At 46.5% G+C, this 26,548-nt stretch overlaps 1 protein-coding gene across 1 annotated transcript; it reads right to left on the reverse strand.

Annotated features, from left to right (window-relative positions):
• Positions 1–18,141: 18,141 nt before the first annotated feature.
• LOC140737787 (granzyme K-like) lies at positions 18,142–23,621 on the reverse strand. The gene is made up of 5 exons (XM_073064424.1): positions 23,575–23,621; positions 22,046–22,205; positions 20,999–21,152; positions 19,765–20,022; positions 18,142–18,400 (listed from the first exon to the last, which is right to left on the reverse strand). Exons 2-5 carry the CDS (start codon positions 22,147–22,149, stop codon positions 18,254–18,256), a joined length of 663 nt encoding a protein of 220 aa, XP_072920525.1. The 5' UTR covers positions 22,150–22,205; positions 23,575–23,621; the 3' UTR covers positions 18,142–18,253.
• Positions 23,622–26,548: the final 2,927 nt, after the last annotated feature.

Raw genomic sequence — 26,548 nt, forward strand, 5'->3', positions numbered from 1 at the left:
ATTGAGAGCTTCCTGACAAGATACATCTCCATCCGGAATAGGAGATGTTGAGCATCAGACTGGAAGTCCCTACAAAGGACAATGAGAACAGCTGAGAGGGTCATAGGGGTCTCCCTACCATCAATTAGGTCATTTATTAGGAGTGCTGCATTCGTGGTCCCTCAGCATTATGAAAGCTCCCACCCATCCATCCAGCGTCCTCTCTGACTTTCTACCATCAGGTAGGAAACTACGATGCATAAAAACAAGAACAGTCAAGATGGGAAATAGTTTCATCCTTCATGCCATTAGGTTCTGAACACCTGGTCACTTCATATTCAAAGCGTCACTGGTTAATCGGTTCCATACCTTACAATATTTTATATTAAAGCACTTCAGTTTGTTATTTATGTGTGATTCATGTGTAGATTTTATCCTTACCTTCATAAGTTATCGTGTGTTATGTGTGTTATGAGATTTACACCCTGGTTGGAAGAAAAGTTATCTTGTTTCTATATACATTACATGGTTTAATGTGTTGTATACATGTCTGTAGTTAAATGCCAATAAACCTCACTTGAGGTAGCTCGGAAGTAGCTTAAGAATAGATTTAGGCAATTTAGAAGAAGACCTGAGAAAGCCTTGGCAAATAGATAAGGGAAAACCGTAGGTGAAGAATCAGAGGAATCGGAGGGGGGGGGGGCCCTTCATGAATACTTTGTTTCAGTATTCACCGGTGAGAAAACCCTGACAAATGTGAGGCTGTGTGGTGAACTAGATATACCTGTCTGACTGCTCCTGTGGCTCCTCCCAAGACCCTGCTGACTACCCCTGTGGCTCCTCCCACAGACCCCTGTATAAAGGCGACTGTGGCCTGCTGCTCTCCCTCATTTCCCCAGGATGTAGTGTTGTTCTTCAGTCAATAAAAGCCGATATCTCACTTCCTAAGTCTCGGCGTGAGTTATTGATGGTGCATCAATTTTATTGACTGAAAGTTACAACATGGAAACCGCTTTACGCCCAGAACGCCTAGACTTGGACCCCCGAGACCCTGGAGCAGCTCTTGCCTTTGAACACTGGCTGGTGTGCTTCCAATCGTACTTAGAGGAGGTTCGTGCCACCGACTCGGCTGTTCGGCACAAACTTCTCTTCTCGAGGGTCGCCCCAAAAGTTTATTCGTTCATCAGGGACATATCCACCTACGAGGAGGCGCTTGCCGCCCTCCAAAGACAGTACCTGCGGCCAGTAAATCCAGTTTATGCACGGCACCGCTTGGCAACGCGAAAACAGCGGCCTACGGAGTCGACTGCTGAATTTTTCCGCGAGTTACTGACCCTAGCGCGGGACTGTGACTGCAAAGCGCTCACAGCGGAACAGCATAAGGAACACTTGGTCCGAGACGCTTTTGTGACTGGGGTTCGGTCAGTGTGTATCCGCCAGCGGCTGCTGGAAAAAGCTGATCTTACCTTACGCTCCGCGATAGAGACGGCCGATTCGATAGAGGCTGCGCAACTGTACGCCGAAGAAGTCCAACCGAGCCATTCCCCGGTTCCGAGCGAATTCGCCAACGCCGCTGCCAGTCGCGGTATCTCAAACCCCACGAATTCGCCAGGTACGAAACTCTGTTACTTCTGTGGGCTTCGGAAACATGCCCGGGTAAGCTGTCCGGCGCGCGAAGCGACGTGTTCCAGCTGTGGGAAGAAGGGCCATTTCGCCAAGGTCTGTAAATCTAAACCGCGCCCGGGGTCGAGCAGCGCCGCGTCTGAGACCTGGGGGCCGCCATTTTGCATGACCGGATGTGGACAACCATCTTTGCCGACGTCACCAGGCCCCGCCCCCGACTCGCCATCTTGCATGACCGGATGTGGACAACCATCTTTGCCGGCGTCACCAGGCCCCGCCCCTACCTACCCGTGTGCGACCTGGGAGCCGCCATCTTGCATGCCCGGATGTGAGCGGCCATCTTTGCTGGCGTCACCAGGCCCCGCCCCCGACACGCCCCGTTCTACGCTGGCTTCCGTGACCCTCGATCAAAGCGCTCCGCACCAGCTCGCAAGGTCGATGATGGACATCCTGGTGGAGGGGCAAAGGACTAGCTGCCTGTTTGACACGGGCAGCACTGAGAGTTTTATTGACCCGGCCACAGTGAAACGCTGCGGACTCGTGACACGGCCGGTCCGTCGGAAGATCACCTTGGCTTCAGGGTCGCATTCCACAGACATCCGGGGGGGTTGTGTAGCGACATTGGTGGTGCAGGGCACAGAATATCGGAACTTTGCGTTCCTGGTCATGCCTCGACTGTGCGCACCTGTGCTATTGGGGCTGGACTTCCAGAGCCATCTCGAAAGTGTGACTATGGCATATGACGGGCCCCACCCGCCACTCACTGTCAGGAATCCTCAGTTTGGTGGGACTTCGCCATATACTCCGTTACCACACGCACATACACCCCGAACCCCACATCCCGCCCAGCACCATGTCGATAGCTGTGCTGCTGACACTATTTGCAACCTCTCCACCCTCAAGATCCCTCCCCCATCGCTGTTCACCAACCTGACCCCCGACTGTATACCTGTGGCAACTAAAAGTAGGAGGTACAGTGCGGGGGACAGGGCCTTTATTCATTCAGAGGTGCAGCGGCTGCTCAGGGAGGGGATCATTGAGCCAAGCACAAGCCCATGGCGGTCCCAGGTGGTCGTTGTTCGGACTGGGCAGAAAAATAGGATGTTTGTGGACTACAGCCAGACCATCAATAGATTCACGCAGCTTGACGCGTATCCCCTACCCCGCATCGCGGATATGGTCAACCGGATAGCTCAGTACAAGGTGTACTCGACAATTGATCTGAAATCCGCTTATCACCAGCTCCCCATCCGCCCAGAGGACCGCCCCTACACCGCCTTCGAGGCGGGTGGCAGGCTCTATCACTTTCTGCGCGTCCCGTTTGGTGTCACAAATGGGGTCTCGGTCTTCCAGAGGGAGATGGACCGGATGGTGGACCAGTACAAACTGACGGCCACATTTCCCTATCTAGATAACATCACCATCTGTGGTCGCGACTGGTCGGACCATGACGCCAACCTCCAACGTTTTTTCCAGGTGGCCGATGCTTTGAACCTGACTTATAACAAGGACAAGTGTGTGTTCAGAACCACACGACTCGCTATCCTTGGGTATGTCGTGGAGAACGGGGTCATTGGCCCTGACCCCGACCGTATGCGCCCCCTGTTAGAACTCCCTCTTCCCACTACTCTCAAGGCCCTCCGGCGGTGCCTGGGTTTTTTTTCCTATTACGCCCAATGGGTTCCCCATTACGCAGACAAGGCCCGCCCCCTGGTCAAGTCTACCACCTTTCCCCTCTCTGCCGAGGCCCGGGCGGCCTTCAGCTGCATTAAAGGGGACATTGCCAAAGCAACGATGCATGCGGTAGACGAGACCATTCCCTTCCAAGTAGAGAGTGACGCCTCTGACGTCGCGCTGGCTGCTACCCTCAATCAGGAAGGCAGGCCAGTGGCGTTTTTTTCCCGTACCCTTCAAGGCTCTGAACTTCGGCACTCCACGGTGGAGAAAGAAGCCCAAGCCATAGTGGAAGCTATTCGGCACTGGAGGCACTATCTCGCCGGCAGAAGGTTCACCTTGCTGACCGACCAGCGCTCGGTTGCGTTCATGTTCAGCAGCCAACAGCGGGGCAAAATCAAAAATGATAAAATTTTGCGATGGAGAATAGAACTCTCCACCTATACTTACGATATCCTGTACCGGCCTGGCAGGCTCAATGAACCGTCTGATGCCCTATCCCGGGGACCGTGTGCTAGTGCCCAGCTCGACCAGCTGTATGCCCTTCATGCCCAACTTTGCCACCCGGGGGTCACCCGGTTTTATCACTTCATTAAAGCCCGGAACCTGCCGTACTCCCTGGAGGACATCAGGACGAAGACCAGGGACTGCCAGATCTGCGCTGAGTGCAAACCGCACTTCTACCGTCCTGACACTGCGCAGCTTGTCAAGGCCACCCGCCCTTTTGAGCGACTGAGTATGGACTTTAAGGGCCCCCTTCCCTCCACCGACCGCAATGTCTACTTTCTCAGTATTATTGACGAGTACTCGCAATTCCCCTTTGCCGTTCCCTGCCCCGACACTACTACCACGTCGGTCATAAAAGTCCTGCGCCAGCTCTTCACACTGTTCGGATATCCCTGCTATGTCCACAGTGATAGAGGGTCCTCCTTTATGAGTGACGAGTTGCGCCGGTTCCTGCTTGCTAGGGGCATAGCTACTAGTCGCACCACGAGTTATAATCCCCGGGGGAATGGCCAGGTGGAGAGGGAGAATGCCACGGTGTGGAAGGCCATACTTTTAGCCCTTAAGTCACAAGGGTTGCCGGTCTCCCGATGGCAGGAGGTCCTCCCTGAGGCACTCCACTCTATCCGCTCCCTGTTGTGTACGTCCACTAATGCCACCCCTCACGAACGCTTATTCTCTTTTCCCAGGAAGTCTGTCACTGGGACCACCCTGCCAGTTTGGCTGACGTCCCCGGGGCCAGTGCTGCTGCGTAAACATGCGAGGAGTAATAAGTACTCACCACTGGTCGAGAAGGTTCACCTCCTGCATGCTAATCCCCAGTATGCCTACGTGGTCTTGCCTGATGGGCGGGAGGACACGGTCTCTGTCCGCGACCTGGCGCCCGCCGGAGCAGCAGACCACTACCCCGAGCACTCCACGGTAACTTTGCACCCTGTACCCGAAGTGACTCCGCGCGCACCGTGCCCCACAAAGACTCCGTATGCGTCTGTTCCAGGGCCCTCGCTCACACGCGAGGGATCCCTGACACCTCCTGTTGGGACAGAATTAACCCACTCTCCGCCTTCGGAGCACACACCACCTCCGGCACCTGTGCCGTCATCACCTCCGGCTCCTGTGCAATTGCAGCCGGAGCTCCGTAGATCGCAGCGAACGATTCGACCACCTGATCGACTTAACCTGTAAATATACTTGGGAATTTTTTTTTAAACAAAGGAGGGGTGAATGTGGTGAACTAGATATACCTGTCTGACTGCTCCTGTGGCTCCTCCCAAGACCCTGCTGACTACCCCTGTGGCTCCTCCCACAGACCCCTGTATAAAGGCGACTGTGGCCTGCTGCTCTCCCTCATTTCCCCAGGATGTAGTGTTCTTCAGTCAATAAAAGCCGATATCTCACTTCCTAAGTCTCGGCGTGAGTTATTGATGGTGCATCAGGCTGATATGCTGGAATATGACAAAATTAGGAAAGAGGATGTGCTGGAACTTTTGAAAATCTTTAGGATAGATAAGTCCCTGAAGCCGAACGGGAAATGTCTCAGATTTCAGTTGCAAGTGAGGGAAGAGATTGCTTCACCTCTTTGATGTTCTTTGCATTTCCTTTGGCCACAGGAGTTAAACCAAATGTTCTGAAGGTGGTAAACGTTATTCCTTTGTTCAAGAACGGTACTAGGGATAACACTAGGAATTACAGACCAGTGAGGCAATTGTGGTCAAACTATTGGAGAGGATTCTTAGAGACAGGGTTTACAAGTGCAACACTCTCACTGGCCTCGTACACCAACTTGGCTCGTTAGTAACTCTGCTAACAGCCACGTGACTCAGTGGAGAGAAAGCCGCCTTTCATAAGCAATACACATCTAGCCTCGGTATGATTTGGGGTTCAACCAAACAGGAACGTCAGGATGTTCCAATTAAAGGAATCTCAATAAGAGTGAATGCTGTGTAAATACTGCCCATACACAGATATCAGTGGCCCAGAAATGACAGATCCAATTTTCAACTTCATGAAACAGTTAACAGAGAAACAAAAATAAAGCTAAAGGGGCCCATAACAGTTAAACCAGTCTAACTGTTACATCAGGATTGGCGCTCAGTTCTGTAGTAGCTGGGTGATTGCTGTACTCATGGTAGAAAACAGCAGAAATAAAATACCTCACAGCATAACAGTAGAAATCTTAAACAGGGCATTCCATTCCACCCCCCCCACCAAAAATAGTCATGTCCTCATGTCTTTAAAATTTAGTAAATCACTATCAATTACACAATATTCAAATAAATGTTGTGATTTCTGTAAATGGCAGTAACAGATCTCACTACTGGGATGGATACAACACTGTTTATCCCGTGCATCAGATGCCAGCCTGTCTGGGGGCTTCTTGACTCTCTGAGAACTTATCTTTTCTTCAGCTTCTTCAGCCTCAGGCACTTCTTGTGACGGTTCCTGTTCACTCATGGTTGCCTGACCCTATCTATCACTCTGACACAGGTCCCCAGCCCCCTGACTGAATTCAGCTTCATCCTCAATCATATTGGAGCCCATTTTGCCCTCACTGTCAATTATCATGTTGGCCTGTCCACTGGTACAAATCACTTATCAAATCTTGGTGAGTTTGCATATAAATTATACAATACTCCCAGTTCCTCATCCTCTGAGACTGTATTGTATTCCGTGGTTGTTCCCTTTTCAGGTCTTTCCACTGGAATCACACTATTGTCAGCAGTTTGTCTTTCTGTTCTCCTTCTGTGCAGAGTTCTCCTACCATGTGTAGTTCTGTGTCAGACTCCGGGTCAACACATACTTCATGCCCTAAAGGAAGAAGGTGATTCTGATGGAGAATTTTGACAGGACCATTCCCATCTTCTGGCTTCACCTGGAAACTGGCAAATCGGCATCTGGCTCTCCACTACGTAAGGTGTGGACACCCAACGGTCGGCCAATGCATGCATACCTGGTAGCTCCAAATTTCTTATTAACACTCTGTCTCCAGGCATCAGTTCTGTGAACCTAATCTTTTGATCATTTATCCTCTTGTTTCCTTGGTAACAGAAACTTCTGCTAGATCATAAGCTCTTTGCAGTTATTTCTTCATGCCAGACACATACTTTGAGTTACTTTTTCTCAGTAAGTCTTCACCGTTGGCTCCAAAACAGATATACACAGGTAATCTTGCTTCACGTCTGAACGTCAAATAGTGTGGCAAGTAGCCAGTAGCTTCATTCTGTGTACAGTTGTAGCGGTGTACCAAATGCTCTATATGCTGACTCCACTTGTTCTTTCTGTTGGCATCCAGAGTTTCAAGCATGTCTAACAATGTCCCGTTGAAACTTTTAGGCTGAGGATGACCCTGAGGGTGATATGGCATGGTCCTTGAATTCTCAGCTCCCAGCATGCTCAGTAACCCATGTAGGAGCTGACTCACAAAAATCCCTTCCCTGATCACTGTGTACTATTCCTGGGAGGCCTTAAACAACAAAATACTTTGCCCAGAACATTTTGGCAACTGTGGCTGCTCTCTGATCCTTTGTGGGGAAGCCTTGAGCATTTCAGGTGTGGGGATCCAAGACATTTCTAACATTACTGGAATCAATCTCTGTGGAGAGGAGATCCAAACGCACTAACTAAAGTGGTCCCGTGCTTTGTAAATGAGGTAACGGAGCAACTCTCGTAGACAGTGTCTTCCTCCGAATACATCAGATGCACAACTTACTGACTACCTTAATGACTATTACCTGATGGCTCCGACATCCAGAGTCCTGAAGTGCTCTGACAGGCTAGGTTTACTAGACATTAACTCCATCCTCCCAGACAAACTTGTTGCTGCAATGATCTACTTGTGAAAAGGGTCTTCAGCAAATGCCATCTCCTGGAACATCTGGACAGTAAATACAACTATGTTTGACCATTATTTATTGTTTACAACTCCATCTTCAAAGCTGTAAGTCCAAGATAACTCACCTCCAACTCATCGACCTGGGACTCAGCACCTCCCTTTGCATCTGGATCCTTGACTTCCTGACCAACAAACTGGAACCAGTAGGGTAGGCTCAACACCTTCATCATGATTATTCTCATTTCACAAGGCTGTGTCCTCATCCCCTACTTGCACAGGGTCCTCAGATCCCTGTACACTCAAACTCTGTGGCCAGGTTCTGCTCTACCTCCACCATGGTGGCCCCTATCTCAAATGATGATGAACTCGGATACAGGAAGGAGACTGAGAGCTTAGTAACATGCTGTCATGACAACAATCTTTTCCTCAATTCAGCAGAACAAAAGAGCTGGTCATTGACGTCAGGAAGGAGGGTTTTGATCAGCTGCTATCTTCATCAACAATGCTGAGGTTGAGAAGATTGAGACCTGCAAGTTCTTAGGAGTGAACATCACCTGTTCTGGACCAACAGCTATACACCATGACCAAAAAGCTCATGAATACCTTTACTTCCTCAGGAGGCGACAGAAACTTGGTAGGTACCCTGTTATGAACCCTGTAACTGGGTTACTTACCAGCAAAGATAGAGACGTCCGTTGGAGTCTGATGATACTATTTTTAACAGTATTTATTAGTAAAAATACACAAAAATAACATCAATGCAAATATACAGATAATATACGTCGTCAATACTAAATCTAAAAGTGCGGGTATAATAATAATCAATAAGAAATAAGCTCTATCGTTGTCTAGGGGATAATGAATTGTCCGATGGAAATATAAAGTTCGTTTCAGTTCACACAGGCTGCTGTCGTTTGTTCGTCGCTGTGTTGCAATTGTTGGAGAGAGAGAGAGATAGAAGAATGGGAACAGTTACCACTGAGTGTTTTGCCAACCTTCCTTTATGATTTCGATCCGTCGGTGTCTCGTTGTTGTGGCCATTCAAGTGTGACCTCTCCTTTAGCTAAACCGTTCTTCCATGATGAGCCCGCCACCCAGGCAAGGGAGGACACACACGAGCTCTCACCGGCTTCGCTATAAAACACTGTCACTGGATTTCTAGCGTTTCTCCTGGTGTGTCTAAGGGGTGTTTCCCCAGACCCTCCTTTTATCCTCACTCACGGGGTCTCAGATGTCAATCAGGTTGGGATGATGCAATCCCTCAACCGGACCACTCTGGTTGTCCCCTGAGGGATTTCAATGAATAGTACAGTACTCAATACACAATTACTTCTCCAAGAGACAATAGCAGTAATCAGTGGTTCTGTTCCGCTTATGTCAGGAGACATTCCACCTGGTTGTGTATTCTGCATCTCTCTCTCTCATTTCCTGACATGCTGTGTATCTCTCTCATTTCCTGGGTCTCAGACCCGAAATAATAGCGATCTTGCGATTCTCAAAAAGGACGGGGTGACTTTGCGCCCTTTGGCCCCTCAGAGTTGCTCCACATTCGTAACAACCCTTTGAACTTTGCCTATTTTTATTGATGCAGCATAGAAAGCATTCTGTCTTGATGCGTTATGGCAGCTGCACTGCTCATGGCCACAAGGAACTACAGAAAGTTGTGGAGACAGCTCAGCTCATCCAGACAGGATAGTTGAATGCTCCTCTTGTGGGATGTCAGAAGGCAGGGAGACTACCAGTGTCCACCTGCAGATTCTAACAATCCACGTGAAAGAGTTGGAGATGGAACACTGGATCATTTGGGAGGCTGAAGGGGTTATAGATAGGATATATGGAGAGATAGTTATACCCAAGGTGCAGGACACAGGAATACGGGTGACAGTCAGGAAGGGGAAAGGGGTTAAACAACCAGTTAAACAGTCCTGTGGGCATTCCCCTCAACAAAAGGTTTACCACCATTTGTTTACTTTTCGGGGGATGACCCAACAGAGGAAAGTCACAGTGTCAGATCTCTGGCACTGAGTCTGCCTCTGTGACTCAGAAGGGAAGGTGGGGAGAAGAGACACGCTGTGGTGATAGGGGATTCGTTAGTTAGGGGAATGGACAGGAGATTCTGTGGATGAGAATTAGATTCCCAGATGGAATGTGGCCTCCCAGGTGCGAGGGTCCGAAATATCTCGGATCAAGTCCTCAACGGGAGGGTGAACATCCAGAGGTCATGGTCCATGTAGATACCAATGACCTGGGTAGGACAAATGATGAAGGTCTGCATCGGGAACTAGGTGCCAATTTAAAGGGCAGGATTTCCCGGGCCGTGATCTCAGGATTACTACCTGTGCCACGTGCTAGTGAGGCCAGAACTAGGAAGATTATCCAGTTTAACACATGGCTAAGGAGTTGGTGCAGGAGGGATGGCATAAGGTTTTTGGATCATTGGGCTCTCTTCCAGGGAAGGTGGGACCTGTACAGAAGGGATGGTTTACACCTGAACTGAAGGGTGACTAATATCCTAGTGGGAAGGTTTGTTGATGCTGCACAGTGGGGTTTAAACTAGAGTTGCAGGGGATGGGAACCAGAGTGCCAGAATAGTTAGTGGAGAGGTTGTGGATACAGATATTGGTAAGACCTCAGACAAAATCAGAAATCAAAGATTGAGCAGGTTGAGACTAGTGTCCTGAGCTGTGTATATTTCAATGCAAGAAGTATCATAGGAAAGGTGGATGAGCTCAGGGCCTGGATCAACACATGGAATTATGCTGTTGTAGCCATTAGTGATATTTGGCTGCAGGAGAGGCAGGAATGGCATCTCAATATTACGGGGGTTCTGTTGTTTTAGATGTGAGGGGGCAGGAGGGATGAAAGGAGGAGGGGTGGTGTTATTAGTCAGGGAAAATGTCACGACAATGGCCCATCAGGACAAACTGCAGAACTCGACTAGTGATCCCTTATGGGTGGAACTGAGAAATAAGAAAGGTATGACCACATTAATGGTGATATTGTAGCAGTGTGCTACACGCAGCGCTAAAATAATGACATGGAGTCGGTAAACTGCAGTCAAAGAATAAAGCTTATTCCAACTTCACAGTCTTGCTTTAAACTCTCTCTCCCCGGCCGGATGCCTCGAGAGGCACGTACTGACACCGCCTCAGGCTTTCTCCCTTTGTTCCGGACCTAGCCTTTGTGCCTGCACGCTGGCTAATTGTCAGCCGGTTCGAGTGTGCTAGTAATGGGGTCGCCACATAACCCCCCTCCCAGAACCAGCGATACACCCCCCAATGTCCACAGTCTGGGCCGGACCCTGTTTGGGAGGTCGGCCTCTGCGCCGCGGTGCCGGAAACTCGACCGGTTGCGACAAGTCCACATGGGCCGGTTTGAGTCGGTCCACCGTGAAAACCTCCTCTCTCCCCCCAACGTCCAGCACGAACGTGGACCCGTTGTTCCTGAGCACCGTAAATGGCCCCTCGTAGGGCCGTTGCAGTGGTGGCCGATGCCCGCCCCGTCGTACAAACACAAACTTACAGTTCTGCAGGTCTTTGGGTACGCAGGTCGGGTGCTGCCCATGCTGCGAAGTGGGTATGGGGGCCAGGGCACCGAGCCTCTCGCATAGCCTGCTCAGGACTGCTGCGGGTTCTTCCTCTCGCCCCCTTGGGGCTGGTATGAACTCCCCAGGAACGACCAGGGGTGCGCCGTACACCAACTCGGCCGACGAAGCGTGCAGATCGTCTTTGGGCGCCGTGCGGATGCCGAGTAGGACCCAGGGAAGCTCGTCCGCCCAGTTAGCTCCTCACAGGCGGGCCATGAGAGCCGACTTCAGGTGACGGTGGAAACGCTCCACCAGTCCGTTCGACTGTGGGTGGTAGGCAGTGGTGTGGTGCAGCTGAGTCCCCAACAGGCTGGCCATCGCTGACCACAGGCTGGAGGTGAACTGGGCGCCTCTATCGGAGGTAATGTGGGCCGGTACACCAAAGCGGGACACCCAGGTGACGATCAGTGCCCAGGCGCAAGATTCAGAGGTGGTGTCGGTGAGCGGGACCGCCTCTGGCCATCTTGTGAACCGGTCCAAGATAGTCAGGAGGTACCGCGCCCCGCGCGACACTGGCAGGGGACCCACGATATTCACATGAATGTGGTCGAAATGCCGGTGGGTGGGGTGGAACTGCTGCGGCGGGGCCTTGGTGTGCCGCTGCACCTTGGCTGTCTGGCAGTGCATGCACGTTCTGGCCCATTCACGGACCTGCTTACGGAGTCGGGGGAGTCGGAGTCGAAAACACGTCGCCGCCAAGGTGCTGGGACGACGGGACGGGGCTGGCCGGTGGCGACGTCACAGAGTAAGGTCCTCTCACCTGGGCCTACGGGGAGGTCCTGGAGCTGCAAACCGGAGACTGCGGTCCTGTAACTCAGGATCTCCTCGTCTGCCTGCTGCGCCTCTGCCAGCGCCTCAAAGTCTACCCCTTGGGAAAGGGCGTGAATGTTAGGGCGAGAGAGCGCATCCGCCACGACATTGTCCTTACCCGAGACGTGCCGGACGTCCGTCGTGTATTCAGAGATGTAGGACAGATGGCACTGCTGGCGGGACGACCAGGGATCGGACACCTTTATGATGTAAAGGTAAGTGGTTTGTGGTCCGTGAACGCGGTGAAGGGCCTACCTTCTAAGAAGTACCGGAAATGCCGGATTGCCAGGTATAGCGCCAACAGCTCCCGGTCGAAAGCACTGTATTTGAGCTTGGGTGGCCGCAGGTGTTTGCTGAAAAACGCCAGGGGTTGCCCGCGGCCCGCGATGAGCTGCTCCAGTACCCCACCTACTGCCGTATTAGATGCGTCCACTGTGAGGGTGGTAGGGACGTCCATTCTGGGGTGCACTAGCATCGCGGCGTTCGCCAAGGCTTCCTTCATTTGAATGAAAGCGGCGGCGGACTCCTCGTCCCAGGTAATGTCCTTGCCCGGACCGGACAGCAAGGCGAACAGGGGGTGCATGATCCGGGCAGCTGAAGGGAGGAAGCGGTGGTAGAAATTGACCATACCTACGAATTCCTGAAGGCCTTTGATCGTGGTGGGTCGGGGGAAATGGCGGACCACATCTACCTTAGTGGGCAGAGGGGTTGCCCCGTCTGTGGTAATCCTGTGGCCCAGGAAGTCAATGGTATCGAGCCCGAACTGGCATTTGGCCAGGTTGATTGTTAGACCGTAGTCACTCAGCCGGGCATAGAGTTGTCGGAGGTGGGACGGATGCTCCTGACGGCTGCTGCTGGCTATGAGGATGTCGTCCAAGTAGATGAATGCGAAGTCCAGGTCGCATCCCACCGCGTCCATCAACCGCTGGAACGTCTGTGCGGCATTCTTCAGGCCGAACGGCATGCGGAGGAACTCAAAAAGGCCGAACGGGGTGATGAGAGCCGTTTTGGGGATGTCGTCCAGATGCATCGGGATTTGATGGTATCCGCCGATGAGGTCTACCTTGGAGAAGATCTGCGCGCCGTGCAGGTTGGCTGCAAAGTCCTGAATGTGCGGCACAGGGTAGCGGTCTGGTGTTGTAGCCTCGTTCAGCCTGCGGTAGTCGCCGCACGGTCTCCAGCCCCCTGTCGCTTTGGGCACCATGTGCAGGGGGGAGGCCCATGGGCTGTTGGACCGCCGGATGATCCCCAATTCCTCCATCCTCTTGAACTCCTCCTTCGCCAGTCGGAGCTTGTCCGGGGGAAGCCACTGAGCACGGGAGTGGAGGGGTGGTCCCTGGGTCAGGATGTGGTGCTGTACGCCGTGTCAGGGCATGGCTGCCGCGAACTGTGGTGCCAGAACCGATGGGAAATCCGCCAGGACCCTGGTGAAGTCGTTGTCGGACAGCATGATGGAGCCGAGGTGAGGGGCTGGCAACTGGGCTGCACCCAGGGAGAACGTCTGAAAGGTCTCGGCGTGAACCAGTCTCTTCCTGGGCAGGTCGACCAGTAGGCTGTGAGCCCGCAAGAAATCCGCACCCAGAAGCGGTTGGGCTACGGCGGCCAGTGTGAAGTCCCACGTGAACTGGCTGGAGCCGAACCGTAGCTGCACCGGGCGGGTGCCATAAGTCCTTATAGTGCTGCCGTTCGTGGCCCACAGGGGGGGACCCAGCGCCCTGCTGCGGGTGTCGTAACTCGTCGGAGGTAAGACGCTGATCTCGGCACCGGTGTCGACCAAAAACCGACGTCCCGACCTGCTGTCCCACACATACAGGAGGCTATCCCGATGGCCAGCTGCCGTAGCCATCAGCGGCGGCTGGCCCTGGCGTTTCCCGGGAAATGGCAGGGCGGGCGACAACGGCGGGCTTCTGCGCCCCACCGCTGATGGTAGAAACATCATTGCCCGTTGGGCTCCACACCCTGGCCTCTGGGTTTAGCGGGCTCTGCGGCCGGGCCTGGACTGGTTTGCTGCTGGGAGCGTGGCTGGGTGATCAGTGAGATGGACGCCCCACTCCCCTTCTTGGCGTTCCACAGCAAGTCCGCCCGGGCTGCCACCTTCCGGGGGTCGCTGAAATCCGCGTCGGACAGCAGCAGGCGTATGTCCTCGGGCAGCTGCTCCAGGAATGCCTGCTCAAACATGAGGCAGGGTGTGTGTCCGTCGGCCAGAGACAACATCTCATTCATTAAAGCTGATGGAGGCCTGTCTCCCAAGCCATCCAGGTGCAGTAAACGGGCAGCTCGCTCGCGCGGGAGAGCCCAAAAGTCCCTATGAGCAGGGCTTTGAATTCTGTGTACTTGCCGTCCGCCGGGGGAGACTGTACGAACTCCGCAACCTGGGCCGCTGTGTCCTGGTCGAGGGAGCTCACCACGTAGTAGTAACGGGTGTCCTCTGAGGTTATCTGCCGAACGTGGAATTGGGCTTCTGCTTGCTGAAACCATAGGTGAGGTCGCAGCGTCCAGAAGCTTGGCAGTTTCAAGGAAACTGCATGAACAGATGCGGCGTCGTTCATCTCTGGTCCAAAAACGTTTGGACTGTCGGGGTCACCAATTGTAGCAGTGTGCTACACGCAGCGCTAAAATAACGACATGGAGTCGGTAAACTGCAGTCAAAGATAAAGTTTATTCCAACTTCACAGTCTTGCTTTAAACTCTCTCTCCCCCACCGGATGCCTCTAGAGGCAGGTACTGACACCGCCTCAGGCTTTCTCCCTTTGTTGCAGACCTAGCCTTTGTGCCTGCACGCTGGCTAATTGTCAGCCGGTTCGAGTGTGCTAGTAATTGGGTCGCCACAATATTATAGATCACCCAACAGTCCGAGGGATTTAGAGGAACAAATTTGTAAAGAGATCACAGACTGTTGCAAGAAACATACGATTGTTATAGTAGGTGATATTAGCTGTCCAGAAGCCAATGGTACATAGAAGTGCCAATGAGAGAGTGTACAATGCTGAATCTGCTATCAGGGATGAGACGGGGCAGGTGACAAAAGGTTCTGTAGGGGAACACTTTGAATCCAGTGACCACATTTCAAAGTAAATATGCTAAAAGATAGGTCTAGTGCACAGGCTGAGATTCTAAATGAGAAAAAGGCCAATTTTGATGGAATCAGAAATGATGTGGTGAGTGTGGATTGGGTCAGGCTGTTTTCAGGCAAAGGTGTACTTGGAAAGTGAGAGGCCTTCAAAAACAATTTTTTTAAAATATTATTTATTTATTGAATTTTAGAAATTACAAAGAATAAAAGTGATAATAAAATAGTAAGAAAAATGATATTAACCCTCCTCCCTCCCCTTAACCCTCCCCCCTCCCCTTAACCCTCCCCCCTTAACCCTCCCCCCTTAACCCTTATCTAAAGAAAGAGAAAAAAAAAGAAGGAAAAGAGAAGAAAGATTGCCTGGATATCGGAGGATCCCCACATGCTGCATGGAGTTCAAAATAATTTTGATATTTATTTTCACTTTCCCCAAATACTATAATTTTATATTCAAAGGACCTATGTATCTAATCCTATCTTTTGTAAGTATGGTGAACAAATTTTCAAAAATATCTCATATTCATTTCTTAAATTATACGTAATTTTTTCAAGTGGAATACAACTATGTATTTCATTATTCCAACGATCCATAGGTAAATTTAAATCAGATGTGAAACACAAAATTGAGAGTAAACAAAAGCTTGTCTGCACCTGTCAGAATAAAATGTAAGGATGATAACTGTAGGGAACCTTGGTTTTCAAGAGATGTTGAGGCCCGGGTTTTGAGGAAAAAAGGAGGTGCATAGCAGGTATAGGCAAGTAGGAACACATGAGGTGCTCATGGAGAACAAGAAATGCAAGGGAACACTTGTGTGGAATGAGCTGTCAGCATCAGTGGTGCATGAGAGCTCCATTTCAACGTTTCAGAGAAGATTGGATAAGTACATGGATGGTAGGAGTATGGAGGACTATGGTCACAGTTCAGCTCAATGGGACTTGGTAGCTTAAATGGTTTCTGCATGGACTAGATCGACCGAAGGCCTTGTTTCTGTGCTGTACTTCTCTATGACTCTATGACTCTACCACAGCAACTAGACTCTCCTCCATGGACTCTCCATACTTCTCGCTACCTCAGTAAACCAGCCAGCATAATTAAAGTTCCCATCAGGCAGAGGTTTAATAAGGCTGTTAGCATGTAGCACCAGGCTCAAGGACATTTTCTACCCTGACGTTATAAGGCTATTAAATGTTTCTCTAGTACAAGGAGACAAACTCTTGACCTCAGAGTCTACTTTGTTACGATCTTGCACCTTATATTTTACCTACACTGCCTTTCCCTGTAATTGTTTCACTTTATTCTGCACTCTGTTCTTGCTTTACCATGTTCTATCGCAATGCCGTGTGTAATGATTTGATCTGTATGAACAGTATGCAGTACAAGCTTTCACTGCACCTCAGTACATTTGACAACAATAAACCAATCCAAATCCAATTAAATGAACAGTCTGACTGTCAGATGTTAACAGGATTATGAATATTACAGGTGACGTAGCAAGAAATGAGTGCAATTTCCTCCTGACAAAAATAGAGCCAGACAAAAGAATTTGAATTACCATTGTACAATTCAGTACAGATTGGTTTGTCATTGTAGAATCGTGAAATCAAGTAATTAGGTTCCAAAAATAAGATATTTGCAGCTTATTTAATGTTCAAAAAGCACCTCAAGGCTGAAATTCATCCATTTTTTCTTGTGTTGTGCTAATTCTAAATGTATAGTGATGAATAAAGATTATAGTTCATTTTCAGACTTTGGTTCTTTGATACAACTTTCCCTATAATGCCCAAATCACCATGTCCTGTGTCTTTCATTCTGATTTCCCAATCACTTCTCACCCTGAAACTCATCTGTTGCTCAATCACTCTTTCTGCATCTCTGTTCCTCAGTTACCTTTCTGACCTCTGTTTTAGAGTGGCCCACTCTCTTCCTGATTCCCTCCCTCCCACAGTTCTTCAACTCTCAGTCATGTTAACTGTCCCAATTTGATTTCATTCAACATGCAGCTTCCCTGCAGTGGCTGCCTTCAAAGTGTGCAACCTACAACTGGGGTTGGAAATGGGAATTGCAAAGTTCCTTAGACTTTTTATACCATTCTGTGAAACATTTGGAGAGTTGAGATAATCGTTCAACTAAGGAGGCATCTGGATATCATGGAGACATTAGGCTTCTGTTATATAGGCAAATTAAGCTGAGACAATTGATAAATTGAGAGCACCTGCTCCATCTCACAGTGCAGAGGTTCTCATTGAGTTAACTGTCCCATGGGAGGAAGGAGTGGAGGCTGCCCATGAGCGGAAGAGGCTGAAGTACTCAGTCCTAGCAGCTGAGTGTAAGACATGAGGCAATCATCTACCCTGACAAGGTTACCCTGTGATAGGGCAGTGACAGGAATGAGGCTCAGGAAGGCCACCAGAGAGCTGGCTGAAGAGGCAGAAAAGGGCAGCTTTTGGCTGTGGCTGAGGAGGAAGGACATAATTGAGGGACCAACTAACCCCACTGGAAGCTGCAGGTGGTGACAGGGAGGCCCGTGTCACTGCTGTGCCACCAGGAGATGGACCAGGGCTAAGGGAGAGAAATATCAATGAGTGGTGGTCCCAGCTGATGACCCTGCAGCTGACCTGAGGTCACTGTTGGAGTTGTGACAGTTAGCAATGAGAAGCAGGAAACAACATCTTCCTGTAAATCTCATTCGATCATTGGTAGTGCAAGAGGAGCATTCAGTTCCGAAGTTAAATATTTACTTGATAGAACAAGGAACTTCACAGCACCGGGCAGCCCCTTCTGTCCATGAAGTTGCAACAACCTCTATAAAGCTACTCCACAATCAATCTGTGATATTTTAATGCAAATCCTAATGATCTCACAATCTGATTGCCTCCACTATCGACATCTCTATGGTGCAAAGCAAGTCACTGCTGCTGGTCTAAAATGTCACCTACATGTGGTTCAGTTCACTTTCATAACTTACATCAGTGGACAGGGATTTCACAAGGCAAGGAATTTGATAATTATTGTTTTTTATTGCACTTTGCTGTAACATTTTATGCAAAACAGTAAAGGTAAGGATAGAGGCAAGCCGGCCCTCTAGGCCAATTAACTGAGCATCAGTGTAAGTAAAGCAGAGTGAAGCAGGATTGTGATAACTCAGTACAGCTCTTCAGCATTCTTCAGCGGTCAACCAATTGTATCCCGAATCCAATCAATGTATTTCTTTGTTAGTAAAGTGTACACCCCAGGCTTTTTGACAATTGCACATCCTTTGCCAAAGGACACGATCCCAGTATACATTTTGTCGCATATCAAAGGGCCGCCTGAATCACCCTGGAAGAGAGAGAAAAAGATGAAGGTGACAATTGAACAGAATTAGCTAAAGTGACAGACTGTAAACTGTCAGTTTGACATCACATCACAATTCATTATCCGTGCCCAGTTGTACCGAGGAGGTGTGAGTTTACTTTAGGAGCAAATGTAGGTAACTGGACTCACAAAGAGTCTTTTCATGGAATGTTTCCCATGGTCTGGATTGAGTTTATTCCTAAATTAGCCATTGTGTAGAAAACCGTCAGCCATCTGCAATCTGTACTTCAGTTTGACTTCAAATTCTGGTGGAATGTGGAAGTTCAGAATGAAACAGATGTCAAATGCTGGTGCAGCTGTCCCTCCACTCTGCCACTCGACTCTCCACTGAACCCAGCTCGTGCATCTGGCCAGATTCACTTTGTACCCGACCCCCTGCTTTTAAGCAAGACTAGCTGACACAAGAACAGCAACGTCCTTCACTGAATGGAGTCACGGGTCTGTGAAATAACTAAATAACGGGAAATGGTCTATTAAATTTACTTTATTTTAACCTTTTTAATTATTTGCTATTATGTTCAGTTGTCTTTAAACAATTTTTATTAAATATGCATGTGCAGTTTTTAATCATCTCTGACATTTTTCACTGTGAACTGTTGAAGGTGGTCAGGATATTCATGGAGGAAAATCCTCAGGATCCAATTCCTGATTCTGCTCGGCATCCCGAGCCTGGTCTGTCTCACAGGGCACCTCATGGGTACAGAGCGTCAGACAGACTGATCCACTCTGTCCCCAACTGGACGTTAGGATCAGACACAGCACTAGATCTAGCGTGATCCTTATTTTCAAATTGACACAATTTAGAATAAATTCTCTTTACATTTTAGACATGTCAATACGTTACATTTCTCCGGATTGACTCTATTATCTTGCATCTGCCCATTTCATCATCACACTGACGGTAGACAAAGTTTATTGGTAGAGAAATTATAGTAAGTTATGTTGACATCTAAATTCAGGGCCTAGATATGAGATTCTAGAAAATGCAAGAAAATGGTTCCTCCATAATTAACACATACACATTTTCTCATCTGATTATTATTTTTTTAATCCACCTGGGGATGTGGACATTGCCTGTGAGTGTAGCATTTATGGCCTAATCTAGTTTCCCTTCGCTTCTCTAAGGTAATGCTGGACCACATTCTGAAGACTTTTTAATGCAGCTGAGTAGCCCTTCAGAAAGCAAATAAGAGTCAGTCACAATAACACTGAGGAAGGGTGGAAAGTTTCAATCTGTAGAAGGCACCAGTGACTCACTGGGATTTTTATACTTAATCCAATAGCTTTATAGAAATGTTACTGATAATGTGACTACACAGCATACTCACATGACATGCATTCTTTCTGCCTTCACTGTCACCAACACAGATCATGTCCTGGGTTATTTTAGTTCGATACATGCATTTGCATTTTCTGCGATCAATTACCTCAACCTCCACCTCTTGAAGTGTGTGAGAGTAATTGTTTATTTTTGTTTCTCCCCATCCTGCCACCGTGCACGTTGTTCCAGATTTCATGTCGGTGATTCCTCCTTTGGGAAGGTTGAGTACATTCACATCCTGGTCGATTTTTGCATCAGTCTCGAGCTGTTGACACAAAAACACTGAATTTGTAATTTGAATTTGTGATCCTAAAAGTGAAAGATATCTTGAATGATGTCTTTACTCCTGAAGAGATTTGTTAGCTTATCTATTTATATATTTTGTTTTCCAGAATTCTTTTTTCTCAGATGATCAAAGGGACAGAGACTCAATTAAAAGTGACGAATAAAATTAAATATCAATTACATTTCATATGATGGAATCGATAATTTGTCATGAAAATTGTGGTGTGGATGATGGTCATAAAGCACAAATCCTACTGTGAAGGTTCTTCACTCTAACTCTTTCTTTGTTAATGATGAAACTCCAATAAGTCAGACTTAGCAGCTGTCACACTTTTAATTAAAGTTTATATTTAATTTAGCTTAAAGATACAACACAGTAACAGGCCCTTCCAGACCAATGAACCCAGCCCCACAATTAACTTACTAACCCTTTGTATGTCAAGGACAACGTTAACTGTGATATTGCCCAGGCTTAGACAGCTCAAGTTCAAGTTCAATTTATTGTCATTCAATCGTACACATGTATTCAGCCAAACGAAACAACCTTCCTCCTGACCAAGGTCACAACATTGTACATATACTGTATCTCATACACATAACACATGAAGTAATATGACCACAATTAGATTAACAAATAATAAGTTGCACAGTTAAAAAGTAAAGAGTACGAGCTACTGGCGCTTCATAACTGATGAGACCTGGGTGGTGACAGGGAGTTGAGTCATGTTACAGCCTCGGGGAAGAAGCTGTTTTTCATCCTCACAGTTCTTGTCGTATTTCTATCGAACCGCCTGCCTGACGGAAGGGAATCAAGGAGACTGTTGGACGGATGGGAGGGATCATTGCCAATACTAATATTCTCCACAATCAATAATTCTCATCCAAGTCACAAAAGCCATTCAACAGTTGTTGTTCAGTAATGAAACATTGCATAAGAATGAGAAAAAAATTCATACTTGCAGCAGCATGATATCATGTTTCATGGTCCTATTGTTGAATTTTGTAATGGGAATCTGTCTGATGATGCGCAGTCTTTGTTCACTTGTCTCATACTTTGAAAGAGAATGATCTCTAAGAACTGCTAGAAGAAACTGGTCTGATTCAATTGTTCTGTTACCAATCGAAAATAAAGATAATTAATTACACTTTGCTTAAAAATAGTTTACAGAAATTCATCAGGAAGGCAACAAACAAATAGTAAACTTTATGGAAATATACAATTCAGTAACATTATATTTGGTAGTTAATGTGCAGATTCCAAAAGCCAATCAGTGTCCAAGCAAGGGCCAAGACTATACTCCTGATTGAAATTGTTTCAAAGTGTTCATCAGACAAGCTCATTGTAAATCACTTCTTGCAGACATGGTCAAGAGATTCAGTTGTTGTTCAGACTAAATACCAGAATGAGTAAGAAATGTGATCTAAGTGAATTTGACCGTGGAATGGTTGTTGGTGCCAGACGGGATGGTTTGAGTATCTGCTGGTCTCCTGGGATTTTCGGGTAAAACATTCTCTAGCTTTTACAGAGAATGGTGTGATAAAGAAGAAAAAGTATCCAGTGAGTAGAAGTTCTGTCGGCAAAAACGCTTTGTTGATGAGAGAGGGAAGATGAGAATGGCCAGACTGGTTCAAGCAGACAGGAAGTCGACAGTAACTCAAATAACCACGCGTTACAACTGTGGTGTTCAGAAGAGCATCTCTGAACTCACAGTATGTCAAACCTTGAAGTAGATGAGCTACAGAAGGAGAAGACCATGAACAGACACTCAGTGGCCACTTTTTTTAGCTACAGGAGGTACCTAATAATGTGGCCACTGAGTATATATCTGACCATTCAAACTGACACTTGCTAATAAAAATAAATGCCAATAATATGGTGATACACATATTAATGAAATGTGACAACAGTGTAAAAGGAATTATTTTATGAAAGCTAAGATTGGGAGATAAGCACTTGTACGTTAATCACAAATTTTTTTTTATTCATACACCGCAGAGCTTACATTTCACAGTGTGCTACAATTAGTACCCAGTTTGATATGATCAAAGCTCCTTTGCAATAGGGAACAAACGAACCGTTCCAGAAATCTATTTGGAGAGATGCCATATAAGGTCTTGAATGTAGTTTGACTTCATGACCTCCAATAATTTTAGCTCCGGGATCTGCAATATATAGAAGATACTGATGTTTTATTTCACATACATGTTTATTCACACACAGGTTGTGAACATCACTGACAATGGCAGCAATTATTAGCCATCTCTAGTTACCCTTGACAGGGATAACCCAAGAGCAGTTGTACCATGGCCTTGCACAGCAATTCGATTGTACAAGAGTGTAAGAAGGTGCAGAGAGTAATGGACTCAGCCCAATATGGCACTGGATCGATTGCTGTAGAAAGCGGGGGGTGGGGGGAGGTAAAGATATGATTAGTGGTAGGTTTCCTTTACAGATGGTGTACATTGCGGAGGATAATGTGTTAGATGCAGAGGCTGATGGGCGAGTAGGCAAGGACAAGAGGAACTCTATCACTGTTACAGCAGAAGGAAGATGGGGTGACTGTAGATGTACTGGAAATGGAGGAGATTTGGGTGAGGGGAGCATCAATAATAGAGGGAGGAAAAACTCATCTTTAAAGAAGGAGGATACATCTGATGTCTTGGAATGGAAAGCCATATCCTGGGAATAGATGCATCGAAGGCAAAGAAACTGAGAAAGGGAAACTGCATTTTTACAGGAGATAAGGCGGGAAGAGGTATAATCTAGATAACCATGGAAATCAGTAGGTTTGTAAAAGATCTTGGTTGACAGTCTGCCTCCAGAGTGGAGACAGATGAATCAAGAAAAGGGAGGAAGGTGTCAAATGAACCAAGTGAATTGAAGGGGGGTGGAAGTTGGAGGCAAAGTTGAGAAAGTTGTCAAGTGCAATGGTGATGAGGCAGTGCAAATGCAGTCATCAATGTAGTGAAGGAAGAGGTGAGGAGTATAACCAGGGAAAGCTTCAAACATAAACTGTTCAACAAAGCCTATGAAGAGGCAGGCATAGCTTGGGCCCATGGCTACCACTTGGAATTCTACTCAACAGAATTAAATCCAGCAACTTCTCATTAATCCCAAAAACAATAATACTTAGTTAAAAATTTAATATTATCTAGTAGATTTGCAAGAAAAAATGATAGTAGAGCAAGGGGAAACAAGAAACAGCAGATGCCACAGGCTGGAGAAACAATAAGCCAACACTTCGACAATTTCCTTCCCTCCATAGATGCTGCTTGACATGTTGCTCATTGAAATTATGTAAACACATTTTATATAGTTGTCCTCTCCAAATAAGAAATAAAACTACAAGGAAAAACAATGAAATAGACATCTATTGTCATATATAGAGAAGATAAATATTAATATAGCTATCACTGAAAATTTACATTGGTTATCACAAATTATGCTTATGTGCATCATAAATTAATTATAATTAAAATAAAATCTTTCATGAACGTAAAGTGTTTAAATATTCCTTATTTTGCTACTTACACACCGGAGCTAGGAAGATGACAATTGACAAACAAGCAGATTGTACATCATTGTTTCTTCTGTGAACACACCAAAGTTTTTGCTTAATTTATAATAAACTTAGAGGGAAGTGGTTTATTTATTTTAGTGACCCCCCCCCCAACCACCAATAAACATGAAGATTTGCTGATTTTTCTAATCTGAATCCATATCAGTTATGGAAAGTCACATGACAGGGTCAAAGTGAACCAGAAATTTTCAGCAAATATTGTGGGTTTCATTGAGGGTTTGCTTTTCATTTTGATGCCTATCTCCTTACATTTTATTGACTAACCTGATAACATGCAGGACATATTTGTTTAGATTCTATGTGAATGCATACTAAATGATGTTTTAAAAGAATATTAAATTTGAGAAATATCATTTGAATATGCCACTCTATTGCATTTACTTTCAAATATTGACAAACCAAGGCCAAATGATATTATTACACTGGATTAATATAGATGGCATCCATTTGTTCATAGATCTGTGAAGATTGTAAAGAGCAAATGGGAATATCCATGACTGAGATGGTGGTTGCAGATAGGACTGTTGGAATGAAAGGAACAATAACACCAGACATCAAAGATTTTGGTTCCTGAATATTTCAGGGTGCATCTTATGGATTTTGGGCCGCTGATCATGAAAATCATAATGAAATTTCCCTATCATGCACCATTTTTTTGGAAATCGCCTATATTTTTTAATTCAATTCATTATTCAAGACAGAATAGCTGATACCAAGATTAAGGAAGATATTTTTGTTGAACTACTAATCAAACAGGTCATCAGTGACAGACAATTCAAAGAACTTCTGGTGGGACTAGAGAACATCACATGGAAATCACTCAAGAATGTTGGCAACTACAGAGCACCAAACTACGAATAGCTGGTTGACAACGTGCTTCAAGCATGCAGAACCATGAAGTGCAATATGCCACTAAAGATTCATTTTCAGCATTCCCATTTAGACTTCTTCCCTGCAAATCCTGGTGCTGTCAGTGACGAACATAGTGAGTTTTCACCAGGTCATTGAGAAATGTTTTCTGAGCAACTGGCTGATTTTTGTTGGACACTTTAACGAAACACATCCACAAAACATTTTTAGCTTAGTTAACTATTACAAAGCATCAACACCATTATGCAATTAAATGAATTATATTCAATAAAAGTTAATTTCTTGTGTCTCCAAATTCCTACATTATGCTAGTCTAAAATTATATTGTGTTCAGCTTCAAGCAGCCTATCATAAACAAAAATAAATTCTGAGGAGACAACACTTATGAAACAAATTGTGATCCAGTGTAATTGGACTGATGCCAATGAATAGCTATAACATGGAATCTCTTCAGATTTCCTGTTTCTGACCACTGTCCAGCAACAGATCCTGGAAATTGTACCCTTGTGGAGAGGATCAGGATATAAACTGATAAAATCCAGTTCATATAATCATTCTCATTCACTGGTAAATCAACCTGGGGTCAGTAAACTAGGCCAACAGTCCAGAGCAATAGAAATGAAGGGTTCTCTTGTTGATGGTGTCAACTTTTGGAAGAGATGTCAAACGAAGACTCTTATAAGCTCCTCAAGTTGACATAAAATTGACAATGGCCCTATTCAGAGAAGAATAACAGAGTTCAGTTGTTGTCTGAGCAATACTATGAAACACTTTGGAACATCTCCTTGAAACATAAAAGACACATGCAAGTTCTTTCTTGCTATCGTTCCAAAAATGTCTGTAGGCCAGTGAGTTTAGAAGGATTAGAGATAATGTAATAAAGCTGGATAAACTGGTAAATGGATTAAGTGAGATGGACAGAGTGTGATTATCATTGGAAAAACTGGGATTTAGTGCCCATTCCTAATTGCCCTCTTACTGGCCCACCTCAAGAGGCAATTAAAAGTCAACATTCCCAGTGGTCTAGACTCCCAAGCAGGCCTAAACCCATAATGATGCCAGATCACTTTTGTTTGAAAGATATTCGTGAACCAGAGTGGTTTCTCATAGAGATTTGACAACTTTATGGTTACCAGAGCTGAAGGCAACTGTTATTTACAATAACTTTAGCAGCATAAACTCTCTAGCTGCCAGGATGGGATTTAGTCTCATGCCTCCAATCAATAATAAAGTCTATGACTTGTAGTCCACCAACTGAAATGATAGCTACTGTGGTAGGCAAGGTCTGGTAATAGAAGTTTTGAAACTTTATATTATTAAAGGATGAAAAGTATGTTCTAAATCTGATTATAAATTGCTTAAATACAGTGAAGCCATTTCACGTATCTAGTCTAACATGTTGTTGAGACCTGCCTTCTCCTTAGCACAGTCCCAGTACCATTTGAATGATCTCACAAAATGTGCAGAAATGTTCTTGACACCAGTCCTGAATGATACCAGATTGTTTCTACATTCTCATTCACTTGTATATCACTTGTATCACTTGTATATCTGCCCTCTGTTATCTTTTCACAGTTTTCTGCTCTTTGTACTATCTAAAATTATACTTTCAGATCCTTTTTAAAAAGTCAATGGCTTTCTACAATTTTCTCGTGTCGATGATCCTTACACACAATATAGAGCAGAACAGCAAAGTCCTCAGGCCACTAAGTCTGTGCTGATCATGGTGCCAATTTACACTGTAAATCTGCTTGCACATGGTCCACATCTCTTCATTGTCTGCCTGTTCATGTGTCTGTCCAAATGGCTCTGAATCATTGCTATAATATCTACTTCCATCACCTCCCTGGAAGAGTGTTCCAGGCATATACTGTGATGTTTAAAAAGACTTGCCTCGTAAATCTCCTTTAAACTCCCCCACTTTGAACTTTAGACCCTTTAATGCCCTCCATTTGGCATTACTTCCCATTGGATTGGGTTCACAAATCATCCAGGCCTTGGATTTCCTGATAATCTGATCTGAAAGTAATATACATATTCTTTCTGAACAAAGCA

The sequence above is a fragment of the Hemitrygon akajei genome, chromosome 13 (genome assembly GCF_048418815.1).
Source record: "Hemitrygon akajei chromosome 13, sHemAka1.3, whole genome shotgun sequence".
Classification (NCBI taxonomy): domain Eukaryota; kingdom Metazoa; phylum Chordata; class Chondrichthyes; order Myliobatiformes; family Dasyatidae; genus Hemitrygon; species Hemitrygon akajei.

Excerpts from the sequence above, each read along its gene's own strand:
- LOC140737787 (XM_073064424.1), bottom strand. The coding sequence starts at position 22,149 with ATGGCATCTCTCCAAATAGATTTCTGGAACGGTTCGTTTGTTCCCTAT. Across the intron at positions 20,023-20,998 it reads ATGATATCATGCTGCTGCAA|CTCGAGACTGATGCAAAAAT; the intron begins GTATGAATTTTT and ends TTGTGTCAACAG. Across the intron at positions 18,401-19,764 it reads GCAGAAAGAATGCATGTCAT|GGTGATTCAGGCGGCCCTTT; the intron begins GTGAGTATGCTG and ends TCTCTCTTCCAG.